Genomic DNA, 26,126 nt, shown 5'->3' with positions numbered 1-26,126 from the left:
AGACTGTATTAAAAGGTGAAACACTATGGTTTTAAAAAAAGAACAAATAGAGAAAGGTAAGAAATATAATGATCTACCTCTTTAGTTTGGTATAAATATTCAAATATGATAATTTTAAAGAACATTACTTTGCATAATGTTCCACATTAAATTCCTCTCCAATTAATTGATTGTTATTTGTCAGTAGCCTTACAGTGATATAATCAATGTGATTTTCAGAGAAGCACTTGTAAAACAAATCTTCAATTCATATTACAAATTTCTATAGCAAGATACCTGCGCTTGATAAACAGCTGTGCTCTGGTTTTAATTCCTGATATCCAAACATACTCACAAGTTGTGACTACTAGGAAAACCATCCTGAACCCATGCCTCCCCTTAACGTTTAAGGAGACATACCCTGACAAGGCAGATGTACTGACCTGCAGCTGGTCTCTAACTGTTACGACCCTTGGACTTCTTCCAATGGCTGGCTCTTGGGAAAGTTGTGAGGTTGGAAAACCTTTACCTTCAGGTTCACGACCTTATGATTGCTCACCACACCATACTCCAGGTGCCTGGTATTAGTGTGGTCCCCACCAACTCTGCCACCACCCCTAATCACTTCTGAAAAGATAAAGTCTCTCCGTCCTCTGGTGACGTGACCGTTAATTTTATGTGTCAATTTGGCTGGACCAGGACACCGAGATATTTGGTCAAGCATTATTCTGGATGTTTCTACGAGAGTGTTTTTGGATGAGACACATTAAGTCAGTGGACTTTAAGTAAGCAGATTACCCTCCATAATGTGGGAGAGGCTCATTTAATCAAAACAAATGGCTGACCTCCCCCAGGCAAGAAGAAATTCCTCAGCAGACTGTCTTCAGACTTCATCAGCTCTTCCTGGTTCACTAGCAGACTGCCTTGGACTCGAACTGCAACTCTTTCCTGGGTCTCCAGCCTGCCAGCCTCTCCCATTAGATTCTGGACTCACAAAGTCCCCATAATTGCATGAAACAATTTCTTAAAATAAATCTTTTTCTTTATATATACACACATTCTATTGGTTCTGTCTCTCTGGAGAACCCTGTCTAATGCATTTGGTCTTTCCTTCTCCACCACAGAAACTTTGGTCCAGGGCCCTTAGCCACTCTCCCTGGCTAAGGGTCAATGAGGGGATCATGGAAAGCCAGAAAATTATAAGGCTTCTTGTACTTTTGTAATGTCTTTCTCCATGAGCACATAAAGATATCTTATTTTTTGCCCCCCCCCCCGAGATGGAGTCTCACTCTGTCACCAGGCTGGAGTGCAGTGGCGCCATCTCGGCTCACTGCAACCTTCGCCTCCCAGGTTCAAGCAATTCTCCTGCCTCAGCCTCCTGAGTAACTAGGACTACAGGTGTGCGCCAACACGCCCGGCTAATTTTTGTATTTTTAGTAGAGATGGGGTTTCACCTGTTGGCCAGGATGGTCTCGATCTCTTGACCTCGTGATCTGCCCACCTCGGCCTCCCAAAGTGCTAAGATTACAGGTGTGAGCCACCACGCCTGGCGACATAGAGATATTTATATGTACAGATAACGGTTAAGCATAAAATCCAGACTACTTCAGTTCATAACCTATTGCTGCTACTAATCAGCTACAGGAAGTAAGTGACTTTGGACAACTTACTTCAGATCTCCAGGGCTCAGTTTCCCCATCTGAAAACTGAGGTGTCTTTGGGCTCAAGGATTCTTATTTTAATTTCCATTTTTGCCCAGAAGTCCTCTCTAAACAATTTAGGAGAGTTGGATATATTCTTTGTATTTAAGTCTTTTATCCTAAATCATATCCCATTGTGCCACATCACAATTCTTTCTTTAGTGTTGAAGGGAAAAAAAAACCCAAAAAACTGTGCTTCAATAGAAAATAAATGTTCAGATCGTCCCCTTTCAGGTTATCTGGTTCTAGCCTTTTATTGTCTTTGAGCTATTGTACAACTTGGTAAACTGTAAATAACTGATAGCAATGAAAATAATTCATGTCTACAAACAGATTCTGAGCTGTCCAGTAGAGGTTGTATTGACTTCCCCTCTGCATTGGGAAAATGCCAGCTTTGTCTGCATTTGCACATTCATTTCAATATTCCTGATCTACAAATGTGTCTGTTCTCTGAATTCTCTATCCAGTTCTAACATCTGCCTGGTTCCCTAGCTGATTAATGAGTTAAGTAAAATCTTTAACGTGTGTTCATTTTATAACTATATGAAACTCATAATTTTACCATTTAAAAAAATTATCTTAGAATGAGTTCTATCTCTACTACACTGGGAACATCTTATGTACATTTAATATGTTTGCTAAATGAACACACAAATGAAGGAACTAACAAACAAACATAGCCTTTCTCCCATGGGCCCATAAAGATTTCCATATCCACAGATAATGGTTAAGAGTAAAATCCAGACTACTTCAGTTCAGTTACCTACTGCTGCTACTAATCAGCTGCATTATCCACAGCAATTCTCTGTAATTCCCCTTTCCCATCTGTAAAATGGGAAGAAACTCCCGCCCTTTAAAGGTTGTCATTAGGATTAAAAGAAATAATTCATGAAAAAGTTTTAGTACTATGCACGGCAGCCTTGTAAGTATTTAATGAATTGTACTTATCATCATTTTTAGACAGGTTGACCATTTGAGCAATCATACACATTCTATCTTTCATCTAACAACCCATAGGGTGCCCCGTACCCAACAGGTGCTTCATAAAGGCTAATGATGGTGGCGGTGACCACAACAGTTCCAAAACCTCCTGGCCTGCCAAGCTTAATAAAGTGTGTTATCCATTCTTCCAGACCACTGCTGGAGATGTTACAGCCTGACCTTCTATTGATCCCAACATCGTCCCAATGGACCCTGTTCCATTGTAATTTATTACAACAGCCAAATTGAATCCACATGACAGTGCTCAGAGCCAATTCTCATTGAGGGTCTCCCCCTCTTCTGCCCCTGCCCCTACTGCCCCCAAAGATTTGTGGAGACACTGAATTAGATGATTTACTCAATTCCAGATATTACCGCTATTGAATTCCTTTCTTTAATCTTGCACATCCACCTAGAAAACGATAAAGATGGCCTGGCATGATTTGTTCTGCACTCTCGTAAATTTTTTATTAATGCAGAGTCAGTAACCTCCACTTGCCTGCTCAATTCTTCCCAGCCATGGTCTTTATCTTGAGGAATTCAAGTTGCTTGTTGCTACTGACATCTCCTATATTCCTCAAGCCTTTATTCTCAGTTAGAAAGAAGCAAGTCCAGAAAGATAGTTCTCTGGCTGCAGGCACGACTGCACATAAATAACAACAGGATCTAGCAGATTCTACATGCAAGTCTGCCAAAAGATGTCTGAGCAAATTAGTGCCTCCTGTGTGCTGTAAGACAATTTCAATCGCTAAAATTGACATTCTTGATTTTTCCTTCAGTTCAACACAGGGATGGTGTCTCAGGCTCTTTCTCTATTGACTTGGTAAGTATTTTGGATGTGATTTTCTACCTCCTCCTTCTCTCTCTGAACTAGACTAGTCTGCAGGCTGACACTCCAGTTGGAAGCCTTACCTAACCAAACTAGTTTGTCAACTACCACAACACTTAGCACAGTGTTTGTTTAGTTCACATGTCCTTGATCACAGAGACCTACAAAAGAAAGGAAGGGACTTTAAAGGATGAATTATTCAAAGAAAAAAATATTTAGCTAAAATTCTAAATAAAGCTCTTGTGGCACTGACGAGAAAAAATATATAAACCACACAGAAACATACAACAAATGTTTGGACTATGAATGGAAATGAAATACCAAACCAAAGATTCTTCAAGAACAGTTTCTGAGAGTTTAGGTTTGAACATAGCAAATAACATGTATTTCCTTATGACAATTGCCATGTTTACCAGAAATCTAAGTTAAAGTTACTGTCAACAAAACAAATACATACATTATCTTGGGTGCTTAACTAAGTTCTGTACCTGCAAATCAGTAAACTGCTATAAAAACTATTTTAAAATGCAGGATTAAAATAATGCAAAGGAAAATTAGCTGATATTTATATAAAAAGCTTATACATGGGTATAAGCACATTACCATGATCAACTTAAATTAGCAAATAAACATTTCATGCTATGTGTAAAATTTTTTCTGCATTTCATATTATGAACCATAAATCTTAATTTTCGTTGTTTAGGTTAAATGTTTATTTTGCTCATTGGCTTATGCAATAAAAATAGATAAAGAGTTTATATAGATTTAAGAGATCCCATTTTAAAAGCCTAATTTGATTTTTAAGAATAAAAAGGCTATACTGTTTCTTTTCTAAAAAGAAGTATAATATAGTACTTACATGTAAGCTAATTATTTTAAAATAAAGAAGTACTATTGCTTTATAAATGAAAAATAAACAGGATAAATAATAAATGGTAAGAGAACTCTTTTTAGTTCAAGCTTCAGGACAAAACTGTGTACCTCTCTACAAGATCTGGTGTGAATTTTCTGTGAGGATCTTGTGCTTATCAGGCCAAACTTACACATTTAAAAGGTTTGGCCAATTACCATATATCTATCTGCTCCAAGGGTAAAAGCAGCATCTATGATACCTCTGGTCACTCTTCAAACCATTCACTGCTTACTATGAATGATAGAAAACGAAGATGGATTTACACAAACTCATGCTGATTACAAAAAATAATAATAATGATACAAGGCTCTTTTTTCTCATTCTAAAACAAGAAGTGCTAGTTTCTTTTATTTTAAAAAATAGTTAAATTCTATCATTTCAGCACAACCCATTGCACACACATGAACACACACACACATACGCACGCCTTTCCCTGCCCTTTAGGGAGTTTATCATTAGTACACCACCAAAATTGTTTACCCTACCTAACTTCCCATGTAACTTTGCAAGTTTACCATCAAGGGCTCTGGATTCTGGTCTCAACTCTGACTTGAGCTCACCTGGGGTAATGCATTTGATTTCTGGCTCTCAGACCAGAAAATCTTACCTTCTCAACAGACTGAGACTAGGTTGTTTCTCAAGTTCTTTTCAGTGCCAACATCCTACCCTGCCCCAACTCTGGCTTCAGAATAACTTCAGGGATGAAAGACTCATGTGGTTATGACAAAGACAGTTTCATAAACAACAAGGTTACTCTCAAAGTTTTTTTTTTTTGAGACGGAGTCTCGCTCTGTCACCCAGGCTGGAGTGCTGTGGCCGGACCTCAGCTCACTACAAGCTCCGCCTCCCGGGTTCCCGCCATTCTCCTGCCTCAGCCTCCCGAGTAGCTGGGACTACAGGCGCCCGCCACCTCGCCTGGCTAGTTTTTTGTATTTTTTAGTAGAGTATCCTCTTTAGAATGAACTATTGATAAAAGCTACAACATGGATGAGTTTCAATGCATTATGCTAAGTCAAAGAAGCCAGACACAAAAGTCTATCCATATACAGGATGATTCCATTTTTATGACATTCCAGAAAAGGCAAACCTATAAGGGATGGGGAATAAATTGGTGATTGCCAGGGATTGGAGTCTGGGGAGAGAGATTGACCACAAAGGGGACAGCACAAGGGAGGATTATAGAAGTGCCCCATATCATTGATGGTGAAGGGGTTTACATTACTTTATGTTTTTGTTAAAACACATAGAACCGTATACCACAAAAAGTGAATTTCACTATTAGTAAAGTTAAAAAGCAATTAAAAATTATCTTCGTGAAATAATTTCATTTTCTTTCCAAGCTCTTAAAAAAATTGAGGAGTTTAGCATTTAAGTTCTGATTTTTTTGTATAAAATAATAATTTATTGAGCACCAACAATGACGGTCAGTTTATTCATTCAACAAATACCTCTTGAACACCTACTATGCTGAGAAAAATTGAGACCGAAAGTAAGAGGTGAGCTTATCCTCATTTTAATGACAGGGAAACTGAGGCAGAGGGTATGTAAGTAACTTGCCAAAGATTAAAAAGACCTTAAGTAACAACACTGAGATTCAAAGCCAGGTCTGTCGCAGTTCATACTCTTAACAAACTAATTGTACTGAAGCATGCATGTATGTATGCATAAGTTACCTCTGTGCAGAAACTTTTTAAAATAAAAATCAGGTTATACTATAAAGTGGTGTTGAGGGTGTGGGAAGATAGGCATTTTCTGATACTTCTCTGTACATACATATTGTAAAGTTTATTTCAATTAACAAAATAGAGTGAATATCTTTCTATACCATTAAATACACTCATCTATAACATCTTGTCTACTGGCTGAATTTCCATGTATGAATATGCCATCATTTATTTAGTTACTCCTCTACTTGGAAATCATTTTCACTGATCTAGAAAAAAATTTTTTTAAAGAACTATGCTGTGAACAAGGCTGTAGCTAAATCAATACCTACATCTTTAGTTTTTTCTTAGGACGAATTCCTAGGTAAAGAATCAATAGGTTAAATAGCTCTGGTCCAATGCCCCATGTTTGTTTTCCCCTGGCTACCTGACATTTCATACCGGCCATCTACCTGTCCCAAAGAACACTCGCCGGCAAGCCTTAAGAAAAGCGTCAGTAACATGGAAGTGCAGCAAAGGAACTTTGCCTCCATTCCTACCTTCCTACCTGGCCACCCTCATCCATGCCCTCAGCTGTTCACAAGTTCACAAACATTCCATTTGGAGACAGCCTTGGTGTGTGTATGCCACCCTTCATAAACTTTTACAAATCAGAGTATCATATGTGACCTGAAGAATTTGACTTCTTATTTTAATACTAAAGAAAGAAATATCTCCACTCCATGTCATTAAGTGCTATTCATTCAAGCACATCCTGTTTGCTTAGCTTTGTTTCATTCAGACTTTATTCACAAAAAAGCTACAGAACACAACAGAAACTAAGGAAGATCTAACCCTTGGGAACGAATGACTTACTTCCCTATGAACCAGAAAGGATGTCTGAGGTAAATAGTAAATACAGTCTGGAAAAGAAGTGAACTTTGTTTAACTCTATTAAATATTTAGAGTATACTTTTAAAATCTCAAATTTGCAATGAAGGTTGCTATATGAAAGAATTGTCTAGAGGCTATAAGAACTTGTGATCTACACCAGAGCTGAGCAAACTATAGCCCATGGGCCAAACTGGCCCACTGCCTGTTTTTGTGAATAAAGTTTTATTGGAACACAGCCATTCCTATTTATTTACTCACTCTGAATTCAAAAAGAACTTTGGACATATTTATTTACTCAATTTATTACATTTCAATTTTCCAGCTTACATTTATTAAGCACCTATAACATGCCAGCACTGTGCTAAGTACTAAGGATAAAAGAATGACTAAGACTCAGTCACTTCTTTTGCTGAACTCAGGGTTTAATGAGGAAAGAGACATAAAGATATAACATAGCATTTTAGGAAATCTTAGTTATTTGATCGAAAATACTACAATCTGAAAGCTGTAATAAAGGTTCATTTCCTATGCATACATTTTTACATAATCTGAGTCCCCCTAAAATTGTAAAACATCATCAAGACTCCCATAATTTCTTTCTTTTTCTTTATTTTATGAGACAGGGTTTCGCTCTGTCCAGGAGCGAGTCCAGGCTTCAGCGAGTGTCATGATCATGGCTCACTGCAGCCTCGACCTCCTGGACTCAAGCAATCCTCCCACCTCGGCCTCACAAACAGGTGGAACTACAAGCATGCATTACCATGCCCAGCTAATTTTTTTATTTTGTGTAGAGACGGGTCTCACTATGTTCCCCAGGCTGCTCTCAAACTTCTGGGTTCAAGCGATCCTTCCACCTCAGCCACTGTGCCCAGCCTCATGATATTCTGACATGGACTTCTTTCTTTTTTAAAAACAAATTTTATTTTATTTTAGGTTCCAGGATACATGTGCAGAATATGCAGGTTTGTTACATAGGTTAACATATGCCACAGTGGTTTGCTGCACCTATCAATCCATCACCTAGCTATTAAGCCCAGTGTGCATTAGCTATTTTTCCTGATGCTCTCTCTTCCCCCATGACCCCCCACCCACCCACTGACTGGCCCTGGTGTGTGTTGTTCCTGTCCCTGTGTCCATGTATTCCCACTGTTCAGCTCCCACTTACGAGTGAGCACATATGGGGTTTGGTTTTCTGTTCCTGCATTAGTTTGCTGAGGATGATAGCTTCCAGCTTCATCCATGTCCCTGCAAAGGACATGATTTCATTCTTTTTATGGCTGCATAGTATCCCATGGTGTATATGTCCCACATTTTCTTTATCCAGTCTATCATTGACAGGCATTTGGGTTGATTCCATGTCTTTGCTATTATGAATAGTGCTGCAATGGGCATACATGTGCACGTATCTTTGTAACAGAATGATTTATATTCCTTTGGGTATATACCCAGTAATGGGATTGCTGGGTCAAATGGTATTTCTGGTTCTAGATCCTTGAGGAATCACCACACTGTCTTCCATAGTGGTTGAACTAATTTACACTCCCACCAACAGTGTAAAAGCATTCCTATTTATCCACAGCCTCACCAGCCTCTGTAGTTTCTTGACTTTTTAATAATTGCCATTCTGACTGGCATGAGATGGTATCTCATTGTGGTTTTGATTGGCATTTATCTAATGATCAGTGATGTTGAGCTTTTCTTAGCTTTTCTTCATGTGTTTGTTGGCCACATAAATGTCTTCTTTTGAGAAGTGTCTGTTCATGTCCTCTGCCCACTTTTTGATGGGGCTGGTTTTTTTCTTGTAAATTTGTTTAAGTTCCTTGTAGATTCCGGGTATTAGACCTTTGTAACAGGGGTGGATTGCAAAATTTTTCTCCCATTCTGTAGGTTGTCTGTTCACTCTGATGATGGTTTCTTTTTCTGTGCAGAAGCTCTTTAGTTTAATTAGATCCCATTTGTCAATTTTTGCTTTTTGTTGCAATGCTTTTGATGATGTCATCATAAAATCTTTACCCATCCCTATCTCCTGAATAGTACTGCCTAGATTTTCTTCTAGGGTTTTTATGGTTTGGGGTTTTACATTTATGTCTTTAATCCACCTTGAGTTAGTTTTTGTTAAAGTATAAGAAAGTGGTCCAGTTTCAGTTTTCTGCATATGGCCAATTTTCCCAGCACCATTTAATAAATAAGGAATCTTTTCCCCATTGCTTGTTTTTGTCAGGTTTGTTGAAAATCAGATGGTTGTAGATGTGTGGTAGTATTTCTGAGACCTCTATTCTGTTCCATTGGTCTATGTGTCTGTTTTGGTACTTGTACCAAGCTGTATTGGTTACCATAGCCTTGTAGTATAGTTTGAAGTCAGGTGGCATGATGCCTCCAGCTTTGTTCTTTTTGCTTAGGATTGTCTTGGCTACATGGGCTTGGGCTTTTTTTTGGTACCATATGAATTTTAAAGTAGTTTTTTCTAATTCCGTGATGAATATCAATGGTAGTTTGATGGGAATAGCGCTGAATCTATAAATTACTTTTCACAATATGAATTCTTTCTATTCACGAGGATGGAATATTTTTCTGTTTGTTTGTGTCCTCTCTTATTTCCTCGAGCGGTGGTTTGTAGTTCTCCTTGAAGAGGTCCTTCACATCCCTTCTTAGCTGTTTCCTAGGTATTTCATTCTCTTTGTAGCAATCGTGAATGGAATTTCATTCATGACTCTTTGTTTTTCTGTTATTGGTGTATAGGAATGCTTATGATTTTGCACATTGATTTTGTATCCTGAGACTTTGCTGAAGTTGCTTATCAACTTAAGGAGCTTTTGAGCTGAGACGATGGGGTTTTCTAGGTATAGGCTCATGTCATCTGCAAACAGAGACAATTTTACTTCCTCATTTCCTATTTGAATAATTTCCTTCTCTTACCTGATTGCCCTGGTCAGAGCTTCCAATACTATGTTGAATAGGAGTGGTGAGAGAGGGTATCCTTGTCTTGTGCCGGTTTTCAAAGTGAATACTTCCAGTTTTTGCCCATTCAGTATGATATTGACTGTGGGTTTATCATAAATAGCTCTTATTATTTTGAGATATGTTCCATGAATACATAGTTTATTGAGACTTTTTAACATGAAGCAATGTTGAATTTTATCAAAGGCCTTTTCTGCATCTATTGAGATAATCATGTGGCTTTTGTCATTGGTTCTGTTTATGTGATGAATTATGTTTACTGATTTGCATATGTTGAACCAGCCTTGCATCCCAGGGATGAAGCCAACTTGATCATGGTGGCTAAGCTTTTTAATGTGCTGCGGGATTCAGTTTGCCAGTATATTATTAAGGATTTTCACATCGATGTTCATCAGGGATATTGGCCTGAATTTTTTGTTGTTGTTGTTGTGTCTCTGCCAGGTTTTAGTATCAGGATGATGCTGACCTCATAAAATGAGTTAGGGAAAAGTTCTTCCTTTTCAATTGTTTGGAATAGTTTCAGAGGGAATGTTACCAGCTCCTCTTTGTACCTCTGGTAGAATTTGGTTGTGAATCCATCTGCTCCTGGGCTTTTTTTTTGGTTGGTGGGCTATTTATTACTGCCTCAATTTCAGAACTTGTTATTGGTCTATTCAAGGATTTGACTTCTTCCTGGTTTAGTCTTGGGAAGGTATACATGTCCAGGAATTTCTCCATTTCATCTAGATTTTCTAGCTTATTTGCATAGAGGTGTTTGTAGTACTCTCTGATGGTAGTTTGTATTTCTGTGGGGTCAGTGTAATATCCCCTTTATCATTTTTTATTATGTCTATTTGATTCTTCTCTTTTTCCTTCTTTATTAGTCCAGCTGGTGGTCTATTTTATTTATTTATTTATTTTTTCAAAAAACCAGCTCCTGGATTCATTGATTTTTTTGAAGGATTTTTTGTGTCTCTGTCTCCATCAGTTCTGCTCTGATCTTAGTTATTTCCTGTCTTCTGTTAACTTTTGGATTTGTTCGCTCTTGCTTCTCTAGATCTTTCAGTTTTGATGTTAGGCTGTCAATTTGACATCTTTCTAGCTTTCTGATGTGAGCATTTAGTGCTATAAATTTCCCTCTTAACACTGCTTTAGCTGCATTCCTGAGATTCTGGTACATTATCTCTTTGGTCTCATTGGTTTCAAAGAACTTCTTGATTTCTGCCTTAATTTCATTATTTACCCAGGAGTCATTCAGGAGCAGGTTGCTCAATTTCCATGTAGTTGTGTGGTTTTGAGTGAGTTTCTTAATCTTTAGTTCTAATTTGATTGCACTGTGGTCTGAGAGACTGTTTGTTATGATTTCAGTTCTTTTGCATTTGCTGAGGAGTATTTTACTTCCAGTTACATGATCGATTTTAGAGTAAGTGCCAGAGAAGAATATATATTCTATTGTTTTGGGGTGGAGAGTTCTGTAGATGTCTATCAGGTCCACTTGATCTAGAGCTGAGTTCGAGCCCTGCATATCCTTGTTAATTTTCTGTCTCAATGATCTAATATTGACAGTTGGGTGCTAAGGTCTCCCACTATTATTGTGTGGGAAGACTCCTATTATTTCTATGCTGAGCAGTCAAGGTATTGAAAACTGCTTTAGTTTTCAATAGCGGTGCCACTTTAGTGGACCAGCAGCATTCCCTGTCAGTATCCTGTGAACTCTCCTACTGTTTACTTGCCTTTGAATTTCCGTGAGAGGTTTGAGAACTCTGAAAAGTTATTTTAACATGTACTTATATCAGTTTTCTATTGTTGTATGACATAATGCCACCAAATGACTTAAAAGCACATCCATTTATTAATTCACAGTTGTGTAAGTCAGAAGTCTGGCAAGGTGTGGCTGGGGTCTCTGCCTGGGGTATTACAAGGGTGAAATCAAGATGTCAGCCAGAAGAGCATTTGTCTGGAGGTTCTAGGGAAAAATTCACTTCCAAATCCATCATATTCATAGTCCTGGGCATTATTCAAGGCATGCACAACAAGGAAGTGGGAAAGCTCAGGGGTCCATCTTAGAATTCTACCTACCACAGTACTTTTGTTACAGTTACAAATGACTTTTATAAACCATAATTGTATTATCTAAGGACTGATTATATGTGGGTGCTACTGCTGGTTCTCAAAAATCAGCAATCTAAAAAGGAGGTATGATAAAAATGTTATGACAAAGCCCCCAAATTGCCATATAGTTTGTGCCATTAATTTAGAATACAGTTACATATTTTAGTCTGCAAAAGTTGTAGTATAATCAGGTGAGTATAAAGGAAAAAAATACTGGCAATGAGACTGCAGTATCAGAACAGTAGAAAGATGCTATTACCCACAATAACTGTTAAGCGACATGCCCCACAAGAACACATTACCCTTACTTAACATTTATTCTCATGGGAAACTAAAACACGTATTATAGACATTTTGAACCATGGACTTCCCTTACAATATAACATGATAAATGACAATATAGATATGTGTAAAACTCTTCACAGCAAAGCAGAGTCCATTGGCAAACAAAAGATAAGTAAAAAAAGACAGACAGAAAATTTTCTTTCCCACATAAACAAGGTTGATTTAAATCAAACAGCCTGAGAGTATGTGGGAAGAAAAACGGAATCATCTGCAGACTGAAATATGTAAAGGCTCAACTGCCTCTAATCCTATTTCAAAAACTATAAGCAATAGCTGGCAGCTTGGATTGACAGATGTGTCAAGATGCCTGTACCCGTTAGGGTAGCAGCTGCGATCAGGGCATTCTGGACATTTTTATTTTAAGTCATCAAGGAATTTTGCAGGTAATTATAAACAAACCTTTTTTTAAAAAAATCCATCATAGTGAAATTGAGTATAGAATATGAGGTCTTAACCAAAAGCAAATATTTATTTAAAAGGGAATTTGCCTCCCCTGGGTGGGATCAGCTTTTTCATTGAATGAGAATCAATTCTCAGCATGATCTGGCCCTGAACTGCATTTTTAAATAACACTGATAATTGTTATTGCCACTTGCAACTCACAAGGGACTAGAACATTTATAATACAGAAGTCAAAATGACTCTCGAACTTTAATTATAAAATATATTTGATCGTTAGAAGATGTGAAGAATAGAAAAGCTCCCAAATGTGAAATCTGTTTCCTAAGTGGGCCAAGAGAGTGTGGTCCAGATATATTAAATTACTTCTAATTCCACCAAATGCACTGTGCTGCCTCTTCCTGCCAAACTTTTGCAAATGCTATTCTCGCTTTGACTGGACAACTACTCCTAGTCCCTCATCTCTCAATTTAGTCATCATCTTTTCCAGGAAGTCCTACTTGTTCATCCCACTCCCCTGGCTAGGTGAGGTGCCCCTCCTATGTGTAGTATACCTGGCTGATATAGCACACATCATACACAGTCCTGTAATTGCCTATTTAGTAATTTTCTCCATGAGTCTGAGCTCCCAATGAGCAGAAATTACACCTTCTTCAATAGTATACGTATCCCCAGTACCTTTGAGGCAGCCAGCTCATTACAGATGCTGAATATGGATTGTTGGATGACTGGACAGCAGGAGGGCAGGCAAACAAACAGGCCAGAGTAGGGTAATGGTACCTAAGGCCTCATATGCCATAGGGACATGGAAAGAAGGAAAGGAAAAGTGTAATCAGATTCAGGCTCTGTCACTAATTATCTCCATGATCCTACATAAGTCACATCATCCCTCAGGTACTCTATATCTTGAGTGGAGAAATGAAGAGGTTGGACTAGGAGGCTTGATCAAGTCTCTTCCAGGTTTACTGTTGTTTCATTTCTTCCTGTCTTCAAGACTGTCCAGCCTTCATCAGCATAACCAAAGTTACATGTCTTTTAAAATCATATAATATTGGGTTGTGTACACTAGAGCCCAAGGGAAGAAAAATGGAGCTATGTGAAGACAGTGCCTGTAGATGCTGAATGAATGCATGAATGAATGGGCAGGCTGCCTTAACTCTCTTTAACTGTTCCATTAAAGTGTGAATTTTCCTAGCTTTGGTTCCTCTTTTAATAAAATACCATTTCATCAATGTCAGCTCTAGGAGAAGGATAATTTCAAATCCCTTAGAAGAAAAGCAATGTACACAAAGGAGAAGGCTACTGCATTTGCTGCTTCACAAAGAAGCTTAGTTGTACCAAGGAAGCCACAATCTCTATCCAAAAGGCATGAAGCACACACAAAGTGACTTTTGAATATCATTTCATTGGAGCAAAATGGACTTCTGACCAGCAGGATCAATCAATTGGTTAAAGTAACCAAGATGTTTTTTCCCTAAACCATCTTACCAACACTGGGGCAAATAATTCCAGCCAAGTGTGGCAGCCATGCACTCTTGGTGATTATTTGTCCTGTGGAATTTAATTAGCACTAGAACGCTTGGCATCACCCTCGCACCATGATGAAGACACACTGTGTTGGATGTGAGGGCGATCTGGCTGCAACATCCGTCACCCCATTGATCGCCAGGGTTGATTCGGCTGATCTGGCTTGCTAGGCAGGAGTCCCCTTCCTCCTTCACCACTCCATGCGCATCCCTCCCAAAGCTATGTGCTTGGTCAAAGAGTATGACCATCCCCAATAGAGCAGGACCGATCTTCAGTCAAGGGCATACGAGTAACTGTGCTCCCCTGTTAGAACCTCCAAGAAAGCTGTCAAGATGCACTGTATTAAAGGATGCAAGGGCAAATATACTTATTCTTAGGTCCGCTGACATACTGCTACCCTACCAACACAAAATACATATCAATAACTTTCTGTGTAATACATTAAGTCAGATTTTTGCTATATTTTCCAGACCAAAAAAGACACTGTTCAAAAGAAAGTTGGCAAATCACAAACACTAACCTGGATTATACTTATTAATTGCAAACTTTTAGGCACTGTATTAGTTAAATCTATAGTCAAATCTACATTGAACAGAAAATTTTACCCTACCCCAAATGACTAGATCAAATGTATGAAACGATATATTTAATGTGAATATAGAAATAAGATTTTCATCCCAAAAGGTTGATAAAATAAAAGTGTTTTTATTTTCAGTCAGGAAAAAAAGTCATCTTAAAGGTCACTGTTTTTCAAATGACTGAAATGCTGGTATTAAGCCAAATAAATTTAAACTGGATGTTATCTGCTGGGAGAGCTATCTCTGTTCTTCTTAATCAGATGCTTTATTCCTATTACATGTTCCCTGTACTACACCTGACTAGCACCCCGCTAACAAATTAGCTGATGTCATGATAAGAATGGTCAGATCAGTTTTAATAATTGCAATAATTTTCAGGGTTCAAGAGTGTCATATACACTCATATATATAAGTATGGATTACTATATGTGAAAATTATTAGACAGAAATAGTAACAGTCCAAACATCATACACACTCATGTGCACAGACACAAACACACACAAGACATTCAACTCTGTAAGTTGGCTAAAATAATGCCAGAGAAAAAACGCAGGTAAAAATGTTATGCATTTCAACTGAGATAATACTGAAAGGTAGGAGAAAGGTCTGTTATACTAAGCAAAAACTGTTTTAAGAAATGCTACCTCAAGGCAGGGGGCCTCGAGAACCAAGAGCAGCAGTGATCCTTACACAAGAAGGAAAGGACTCCTGTAGACCAGGGCTTCTCTGGATGATTATTTATTGGGGGCAGAGGTGTCATCTGCATATTAGGACATTTAGCAGCACCCCTGGAATAGACCCTACCCACAAGATGCTTATAGCATCCTCCCAGCTATAGCAACCAAAAATATCTGCAGACAGTAGCAAATGTTCCCAGGGGAGTAGGGAGGTTCTAAGCCTCAGTTACAGCCCCTGGTTAAGAACCTCTGCTTTAGACCCATGGCCACCCTAGCTGTGATCCCAACCCCTGGGATGCCAGGCCAGTTCCTAGCTTCAGATGCAAAGTGAGCTTGCCTATACCAAGGAGGTCAGACCTACGTGAACAGCTCACTGCAAAGTGAGCTGCAAAAGTGGAGTAGCTTCCCAGACCGTTTCCTCTCTGGACTTGGCAAGGAATGAGGGATCTCCCAACTCAAGAGTTCACCTTTGACTAGTCCAGGAAAGCTGCTTACATGTCTCAAACCATCTTTTGAGGTCTTAGTCATCCTTTAAGCCAACAACCAAAGGAAAGTGAAACTACCATCAGAGCAGACACATCAATCCTTTAAAAATGAAGCAGCAAAACAATCTTAGAATGGTACATAAAGAGTTTCTGGGGGAAGAAAAATTAAACAGATATTGAAAGCCACCACAATCTTTCTTTTTTCTACATATAATTTATCATATTTTTAAATACAGACCTGGTGTTATATTTTATTTATGTAATTCATTCCCTACTTTTTTTTTTTATTACACTATTTAGTGGCTGTATCTCTGCTGGTTTTGTCCTAAAAAGAGGTGTTCTTATATATCAACCTCAGGTATGTTGCTCAAATTGTAGTTTAATCCCTAAAAGTTAATGATCCCACTTGTCTCATGAGGGAAGCAGGACCATAAACTAGAAAAAACACTAGAATAGTGTAGTGGTTAAGAATAGCTCCATCCCTTTCCTGCCACGTCACTCTGAACGAGTTCTTCTTAAACCACAGTCTCTCATTTTAAAAACCAGGATTATGATAGTGCCTATAAGCCATTAGGTCTGTTACAAGAATGCATAACCTAAGGATGCAAATCACTTAGCACAGTGTCTGGTATACAGTAAGGGTTCAACAAATAGTATATCATATAATCATTTTATTATAAAAGTAATTACTTGTATGGTCATAATTGAAATGACCACATATAACCAGAAATTTCATTGCATCACTCTCATAAAATATCACCTTCCTAACAATCCAATAAATTAGAAGTGATAACTAGAGAAGGAAGCATTCTTTTTGCAGAATAAAATGATATTCTCTGTAAATGTCACATTTCTTTTTATTAAAAAGGAAAATGAAGGAAGAGTGGCGAAACACCCTTACTCAAACCATCCCTTTTTACCTTCCTAGGGTAATAGAACCAAGGCTGGAGATGTTAGGTGTGGGTAGAGCAACAACCATTTCCTCATCTGTGTTTTATTTTTCATGGGATAGCTCCATCTTGCAGCCTACACAGAACATACCGTGCTGGGAACAAGAGTGGGTTTGACATTTTGCTGGGGCAAATGACTCTCCTCAGAGCTAACAATATTCTTGGGTGAGAAGTAGATCTCAAAGCAATTTCTCCTCTCCCAAGTTCTCATTCATTGAGAATTTGCTGAGCTCATTTATTCACTCAATCCTTATTGATCAAGGAGCATCAGATGCCAAGAATTTTGCCAGAAGCTGGAGGTATCTTGATGATGATGGTTGGGGTGCTCAAGTCCTGAGAGGGAAGCCAATATTCACCAAAGGGATGCATAATTCCAAACTAAGCCAAGACATAGTTCTCTAAGAGTGTAAAACCTCCCCCAGACTGCAGTGTCAGCAAAGACTTCCATGAGTAAGTGACACAAAAACAGAGCAGAAAGCTCCAGTGTAAAGCTTGGAGTCACATATCCCTGACTCTTACAAAGGAAGGGTCTGATTAGATCCTGCCAAAGAGAGTCAGTTGTGTGAAGTTTGGAGCTCTGTCCCAGGACTTTGACTCTTGACTGACAGTGTAATGTGAGGGCAGAGGAAAGAGGGTGAGGGAGAGCAGCTGTCAACAGAAAAGACAGCTGACCAGACACTCCTGGCAAATCACAGTGGTGTTTGCTTTCTCTTGGTCTCTTAGGGTTGCCTTGGTTCTTTATCATCCCCAGTCTGGTTCTACAGACCAGATAGTGGGACCCTGGATATTCTTACAAAAAATTCCGTTTTGCTTAGGGTAGCCAGAAGTGGCTTCTGCTGTTTGCATCCATCAAGTGATTTCCTTCTGGTAACGTGCCATATGTTGTTCTCCACTGCACTTATATTTAGGATTATGCATGTCTGTCTCCACAACTAGACTGTCAGTTTCTTGAGGACTGGAGATTGTCTTATTTCTCCCTGAACCTCCAGGACCTAGAGTGGTGACTGACTGACACATAGGAAACACTCAGTAAAAGTGAAATGAATATGATTTTGCACATGTTCGAAAAATTAGGAGGTTTGCCAATAATAAGTATAAAAGTTCAACTAGATGTTTAAACATTGAGAAAGAGCTCAATTGAGTTAAAAAGTCCTCCACACTTTACTTCAATTTTACACTAACATGGAAATCTCTATGTTCTGTATCTATCTTCTCAGGTATTACTTTAAAAAATTTTTTTTTTAAAATCTGGAAGAAACTCAGTAATCCCACAGTGTCCTTACCCCTGAGGTTATCATCATTCAGAATTTTCACCACCATACTTCCAAATAGGTAGAATCAAGCTGCTAAAGTGGGAAGGTCCATATATACCACTCCCAGGAGCCAACTCCATTCACCCCTCTCCGCCTTTTCCAACCCACAGGGCAATCCACAAAGTTCAGTAGGCAGCCAGTGAACTAGGCAGCCAGTGAACTTGGCTTCCAGAGAGATCACCATCTGTTTTTCTACCTCTAATAAATAAAGTACCTCTGTTCTATAAATTCACATTGCTTATGGGACTAAGGCCTAGAATGAAAATGGAGATAGAATTTTTGTCCAGTTTTAATGAGTTTAAAAAAAAATTCGTGGGTAGCAAGTTTATGCTGTAAGAATCTATGCACTGCGTAACAGTCTGAATTTGATCGGGTTCAAACAATGCTACCATGTCCTAAAATCCTGGGCATTATACGCTTTCCAAATGTACAGTGTCATCAAGGTTTTATGACATTTCCTACAAAAACTCAATAGTCAGATAGCACTTCATCAGTTACAGTTTAAATTCAGGTATGGGAACAGAAAATTACAGCTTCAGCATGGAAACCGTACCGCTCTTCTGATTTCAGTGTCACAGCCCCATGGGAATATTTCACTAAACACTTTTCATACACGTGCATTTTTGTCCCCTACTAAGAGAACTCTATGTCTTGGAATTACAGAGTAAAGCCAAAAGTATGATGGTAGGGCCAAAAATCCACTCTAGATGACCTCTGTCTTCCTACAAAAGTTTCATCAGAGATGCTCCTCCACCTGGGGTTTTCTGTTTATTCAGCCTCACTTCCTTCTTCAAGTGATGAAATACTTAGAGCATCGTGTCCATGCCTGTCTACGTGGCTTATGCAGCACACAAGACTTCTGAGACCCAGAGCTCTGAAGGCAAAGCTGACAGATATGAAATGCAAGCCTAGCTTTGCCAGGGTAAACGTGGCCAGGAAAGGAGCATACCTAGTTCCACTGGCATCAACACAGGGTTGCAAAAGAGTCTATGAGAAAGAAATATTAAGTAATACTGCATGTCTGACATTGACATGAGCTTATTATTCTTCCATGCCAACACACCCTAATCCAAAGCTTATGCTATTTCAATCCAAGCCTGCCCTAAAACAGCCAATTATGCTGAATGTAGTCTAAGCTCCAAGGAGTCTCCAGAATTAAAGACAATATTTCATTGGTCCATTTGTTTTTGTATTATTTCTACATTTTGAGTCAGTTTCTAAATCATATGCATCACTTCTCTAGGGATTATTTCCCTTTCACATTGCAGGTATAATAGAACTCCTGTGGCTTTGCTACGTTGCCAGTGGTTTTATTTCCTCCCTAAAAGTATTGGTAAACTTGGTTTAAAAACCTGAAGCTGAGCAACCTCTCCAAATAAACATGAAACATTTCCAAACCCATTGTCTACATGACTTAAACAAGTGATATCATAATCCTGTTGCCAAAAGGAGCCATAATATACAACTGATTTTGTTCTAGAACTTCCAGACTGGTTCTCAAGCTTTTAAGTATGGCTGTGAAGGAAAGTTTAAAATTCTGCAAAATATTTGCATTGGTAAAAGTGGTCATTTGTCACTTATGCATTGTAAGTGCCATCCCAAAATATTCACTGAGAAAACTGTTGTCATTTATTCCTCAAGAATGAGTGCACTTAGTCTCAACTTCTGACAAAATGGACAAGTGTGATATTTTTCCTTAATTCACTCTCACACCTGGTGTCATCATCATAAAAAGTGAAATTTTAAAAAATGAGGCTTATTCTCTTAATTTACAATAATTATTTTATTATATATTTCTAAAGACAAAAAATACTTTTATCTAGGCTATGTGACCTTGGGCAAGCTTACCATAGCCTCAATATTCCACAATTCCTTAGATTAATAATTGTGCCCATCTCACTAGGTAGTGGTCAAGAGTAAGTAAACAGTGCATGTAACAAGCACTATTTACATGAGTAAATAAAGTATCCAGCAGTGTTCAATATAAGTAAGTTCAATAAATGCAACCTTTGTTATTATTTGCAGATGGATATTTTAAATGAAAAATCTTCTTTTGAATCCTTAGAACATGCTCCAAGACAGGCTACTATAACCATTTCTCTGTTATTCCCATGTACCCTAGACAGCCCCTTTGATTCAAGGGTCCTTAGTGATCTCTGCTCAGCTCTCTTCTAAATTTCTGTATCAATTAGCTAGTGCTACAAGAGGAGGCTCCAATGACCAGGACCTTGTCCATGAAGATCTCTACAGAAATGAATTAATAATATGATTCATCAAATCGCCAATATCCTGAGAGTTTCTAACAAATGCAGTGTCTCTACTTTTAACTCTTTGGTAAATCCTCTATAATTTGGTTTAAATCTAACTTTGTTTTTAAAATGTGACGCACTATTCTGTACGTAAATGTACCATTTAGGCTCTGGCTGACCATAACAGAACAGGAAGAGACTAACTGGCTCTCAGAGTTTAAGAAAGATTAGAGAACTCACTTATGAAAAGTCAAAAGCGTGGGGAATATCCTAATAGATATTAGAATGCTCATCACAACCTCTGCACTGAAACAAATGAATGCCAACTATTGTTGTCATCTTTGCATAGCTCTGTCCTTGAATCAAATTCACAAGAATAAGTGCTCCTGGCAGCAGGGGGTGAGGATGTAATATAACCTTGGCCAATCAAATGCTCCTATGCAAGACTTTAACTCTAGAGCAAGTTCATTTATCCATTCATTCAACAAATATTTGTTAAGCATTTAGTAACTTTTGGGTACTAAAGATATGGGGGAAAGGTCTCCCCTTTTGGAATTTATATTCTAGTAATATGAATGAACTAGGTATATTTAAATACATATTATATTTATTTATATATTTAATATATATTATATAAATTTTAAATATATATATATGTACACACACACATTTGTCAGATGGTTAAAAGTTCTACTTAAAAAAATAAAACTGGATGACAGAAGACAGAGGGCAGGAATGTGGGTGGTCATGCGATTTTATGCAGGATGGACAAAAAAGGCCTGCAACAAAGCACTATTTAAACAGAGACCTGAAAGAAGCAAAGGCATGAGCCATGTGGCTATTTCGAGCAGTTCTGTCAATAGGAACATAGTGTGAGTCACACAGTTAATTTTAAGCTTTCTAGTAATCACATTAAAAAAGTAAAAAGAAACAGGTGAAATTCATTTTCATAATGTATTTTATTTTACCTGATATGTCCAAAATATTTTCATTGCAACATATAATCAAAGTAAAAAATGATTCATGAGAGATCTTCCATTTTTTTCATAAGTCTTCCAAATCTGATGTGCAGTTCACACTTGCAGCACATCTCAGTCAGGTCTTAATCTCTACATGTGGCTCGTGACTACCACAATGGGCAGCATGGGCTCAGAATGAGAGTGTCTCTGTAAAGGCTACAGTAAATGTCAGGTACCAAGACAGCATGCCTCACGTGTCTGCAGAAGAACATGAAGGCCACAGTGTCTGGTGTAGTCTGAGCAAAGGTGAAGGCAGTGAGACAGGAGGCCAGACTGGCCAGAGATAGCCTAATCCTGCAGGGTGTCCTGGGCCCTTGCAAGGACTTCCACTGTTACTCTGAGTGACAATGGAAGCCAATGGAGGTGGAGACAGCTGTGCTCCTATGCTTGGTTTATGCTCTGATGTTACCATCCTGAAATTCTCAATTTTGGGACAGGGGCATCATGTTTACATTATGCAATGGACCCCCAAAGTTATGTAACTGGTTGTGACTAGAGAGTTTTGATCAGAGAGTGACATGAACTGTTTTATGCATTACAAGGATTAATCCAGTTTCTGTGTCAAGAATAGGCTGTAGGAAACATGAGGGAGGATGCAAGAAAATCACCTGGGATGCTGTAGATCCACGCCAGGTGAGAAATGATGATGGCAGGTGACACCAAGAGCAGGGGCCAGTTAGTTCCATTTGCTGCAGCTGCAGCAGAGCACCTGACAGCATGCCTGTGGATGGCAGCATCCACGCCAGAGGCTCCTGCTGCCCACCACTGATTTCCACCTAGTTTCCACTCTGGCCGCCTGTTCATCTGACAGCCCTGTATCTTCCCAACACATTTTTTTTTTTTTTGTAAAAGAGCAGCCATTGGTGTCTCTTCTCACCTACCCTTTTACTAAGAGAAGGCAGGATACTCAGTGGTCCCACTAAAACTATATAGGGTAGTAAACAGGAATTCTCCAAAAGAAAATCGGGATGCTATCACAAAATCAGGGTCCCCTATAAGGTAGAAAATGAGCTGCTAAAGGAAGGAAGGAATTACCTTAACAAGGTCGAGCATCTTCTATGTTGCATCACTGTGGCTGGAAATTATTATACATTCTTTCCATTGATTTCAATTAAGTAATGGGTGTAAAACATTACTCCTGCCTCCCAAAAATCTGTATGGGCTTCACAGAATAGGATCTACCACAGTTTATGTGAATATCAAATGTATCTAAAATACATTCAGGACCCACAAAATACATTGCTAACTCTCAGTAATGAAGAAAAAATTAACTGTTGGGACCTTTGGTTATTTTAAATTTGAATCTAAATTTGTACAATTCTCTCTATGTTTAAGCTGGTGAATAAAAAAAAATCATCACTATTTAGTTTCTAGGTAATCAAGTAGAAAATTCATCAAGCAATGCTAATATCGACATGATACAACTACCAGTAAGTGAAACACCAGTATGAAAATCAGCCTATACTTCCTAATCTAAGATTCATAAAAGATTACTTATTTTCCATGTGCTCAAAATTTTTCTAAAATGACAAAACATGGATGATACCCCACTTGAAGGGCTTATGTCAGCTACTCACCTTTTTCTGAAGAACATTGATTTTTCTTTCCTTCACTTCTAACATATCTTTCATGTCACGAATCTCACCGGCCAGTGTCCCCTTCTCTTCTGTGAGGTCCTGCAGCTGTTTCGTTTTTTTATTGAGGAAAGATTCTTTTTCTTCCAGTCGTAATCTCAGCGCATCTACCTGAAATCAGGAAAAAGACAGAAGGTTGTGGTTTTACAGAAAGGTCATCAGTAACCATCACTTGTGCCCTTGGAGGGGGCAGGGCAGCAGCATGTTCACTGAGCAAGGCACAGTGGAACCACTGCTTATGGCAACCTCACTGCCCTGCATTTTAACAGCCTACATCCTTCTTTTTTTTTTTTTTTTTTTTTTTACAGAGTCTTGCTCTGTCGCCCAGGATGGAGCGCAGTGGTGCGATCTCTGCTCACTGTAAGTTCTACCTCCTGGGTTCACGCCATTCTCCTGCTTCAGCTTCCCAAGTAACTGGGACTACAGGTGCCTGCCACCATGCCCGACTAATTTTTTGTATATTTAGTAGAGACGGGGTCTCACCGTGTTAACCAGGATGGTCTCAATCTCCTGACCTTGTGATCCACCTGCCTCAGTCTCCCAAAGTGCTGGGATTACTGGCATGAGCCACCGCGCCCGGCCAGCCTACATCCTTCTTAAAGCCCTATTTGTGCACATCTCAATAGTGATACTTTTAAATATATATATATATAAGACTTCTATGAAATAAGACATTATGAAATAGTGGTAGGTTTCCATGTTTGTTTCCCTACTTACGAGAAACTATACGTTTGTTTAAGCTGGGAAACAAAGCACATCAATACTCCCATGTCTCTCTGAGAGCCCAGGGAGGGTAAAATATTGCTCAAGCTTTGCAGCACAGTCCTGAAATACGGAGAACATAATGAGCCACGCCATGGACATCTGGAGGAACAAGACTGACATGTAGAGAAACACTCCTAAATTAGAAAAATACATGTTGCCAAGAGGACACTCATGCTGCTGGAGGAAGAAAATAAGATAGAAATGAAACATCCATTCTCCAGCCTCATGAAAGACTGCTTTCCAAATACTTTTAAAGAAAAAAAAAGACAAAGCATACAAAAAAAATCCTCTTTGTAACTCAGCTCTAAAATTTTAAAAAATTATAATTCCTGCTTTTCAAATGTTGTTAATAAAAAAGAAAATATGTTTTTTTTTTTAAATTTAACATTCTGAAGGCCATGTGCAAAGAAAGGTCTATTTCTAGACCACTCAGAGTAGATCATAGAAACAAGTCACTAGGGTAGTAAAAAAAAAAAAAAATGAGACAACAAAAAGAACATGAAGACCATCAGAATACCATTTTGAGTTAATTTTCTGTAGCATTTTAAAATTGTACTTTTTTGATATACAACACCATATTTGCAACCGTGTTTATAAATATACGCTAATCTAGTCTTAAAATGTAACTGTGACAAACACTTTATTTGAAGGATTATTGTCCTTAATTATTGACAATGATGGACCATGAGATTTCCAAGGGACTTGTTCTCAGCTAAACAATGACATTCAATATGTTACTCCCAAGACATTTACTTTTTTTATTGGATGTATTTTTTAAAAAAGATTAGGACCGTTTGCCACAATTATTTTGCTGCCACTTCAGCAGATACTACTGTTATGGTCTGAATGTGTTGCTCAAAATTCCTAAATTGAAATCAAATCCCCAATACAATAATATTAAAAAGTGGCACCTTTAGGAGGTCATTAGGTCATGAGGGCAAACTGCCTCATGAATGGGACTAATTCCTATATGAAAGAAGCCCAAAGGAGTTCATTCACTCCTTCCATCATGTGAAAACACAGCAAGATGGCACCATATATGAAGCATTGATTGATCTCTCATCCGACAAGAAATCTGCTGGTGCCTTGATCTTGGACTTTCCAGCCTCTGCAACTGTAAGACATAAATTTCTGTTGTTTATAAGCCACCCAGTCTAGGTACTTTGTTCTAGCAGCCTGAATGAACTAAGACAACCACCATGATTTATTTTTTCTGGATCATTAAAGACACCTTAACATGTGATTATATGCAAAGCCAGGGTTAGAACCATCCAGGAACTAACTCTTCAAGGATCAGTCCTGATCCCTTTGGGAAAGGATGTATGAAGTAACTCTTTGTCAGTTCCCTTAATGTGGGAAAGGAATATACTATGTTTACTACAACAAGTCAAAATTAAATAAGATCATGTAGAACAGGGGTCCCCATCCCTCGGACCAGTTCTGGTCCAGGGTCTGTTAGGAACCAGGCCATACAGCAGGAGCTGAATGTTGGTCGAGCACTACTACCTGAGTTCTGCCTCCTGCCAGATCAGCAGTGACATTAGATTTTTATAGAATCTAATGAACCTAGGTCCCTCACATGTGCAGTTCACAATAGGGTTCACGCTCCTATGACAGTCTAATGCTTGATGATCTGAGGTGAAACAGTTTCATTCCTAAACCATCCCGTACACCCCATACCTTTTTGTCTGTGGAAAAACTTGTCTTCCACAAAACTGGTCCCTGGTGCCAAAAAGGTTGGGGATTGCTGATATAGAGAGTGTAAAAGACATGTCCACAAAATGATTTTCATAGAGATACCCACAGCAGCATTGCTCATAATGGATCACACAGGAAACAACACAAATGTCTATCAGTAAACGAACGGCTAAATAAAATGGTGGTATATTTATATGGAATATTACTATCCATAAAAAGGAGTGACCTGCAGAATCACACAATAATATAGGTGAATCTCAAAAGCATCCTGAGTGAGAGAATCTAGAGGATTTACGGCACGACTGTGTTTCCATTTTTGTGAAATTCTAAAAGAGGTGAAAATAATCTATGGTGACAGAAATGAGAGCAATGGTTGCCTGGGGTGGAAGGTGGGAAGGGCTGATTATAAAGGGACAGGAGGGTATTTTTTGCCTCTAAATCGATTAGTGAGAGTGCAGAACAGTTACATGGTGCACAAAGTTGTCAAAAGTAATTGAA

General features: G+C 38.5%; 1 protein-coding gene across 1 annotated transcript in view; it reads right to left on the bottom strand.

Moving 5' to 3' along the window:
- The window catches only part of ERC2 (ELKS/RAB6-interacting/CAST family member 2), a 988,837-nt gene that overhangs the window by 561,275 nt on the left and 401,436 nt on the right, over window positions 1–26,126 (bottom strand). Inside the window, exon 7 of the mRNA XM_011998421.1 lies at window positions 23,109–23,276. Coding sequence (XP_011853811.1) covers window positions 23,109–23,276 — 168 coding nt within the window. The remainder of the gene's footprint in view (window positions 1–23,108; window positions 23,277–26,126) is intronic.

Source organism: Mandrillus leucophaeus, unplaced genomic scaffold, assembly GCF_000951045.1.
Source record: "Mandrillus leucophaeus isolate KB7577 unplaced genomic scaffold, Mleu.le_1.0 Scaffold57, whole genome shotgun sequence".
NCBI lineage: Eukaryota > Metazoa > Chordata > Mammalia > Primates > Cercopithecidae > Mandrillus > Mandrillus leucophaeus.
Note: the sequence above shows the minus strand (reverse complement) of the source record. Positions and strands in the feature narration are given on the sequence as shown.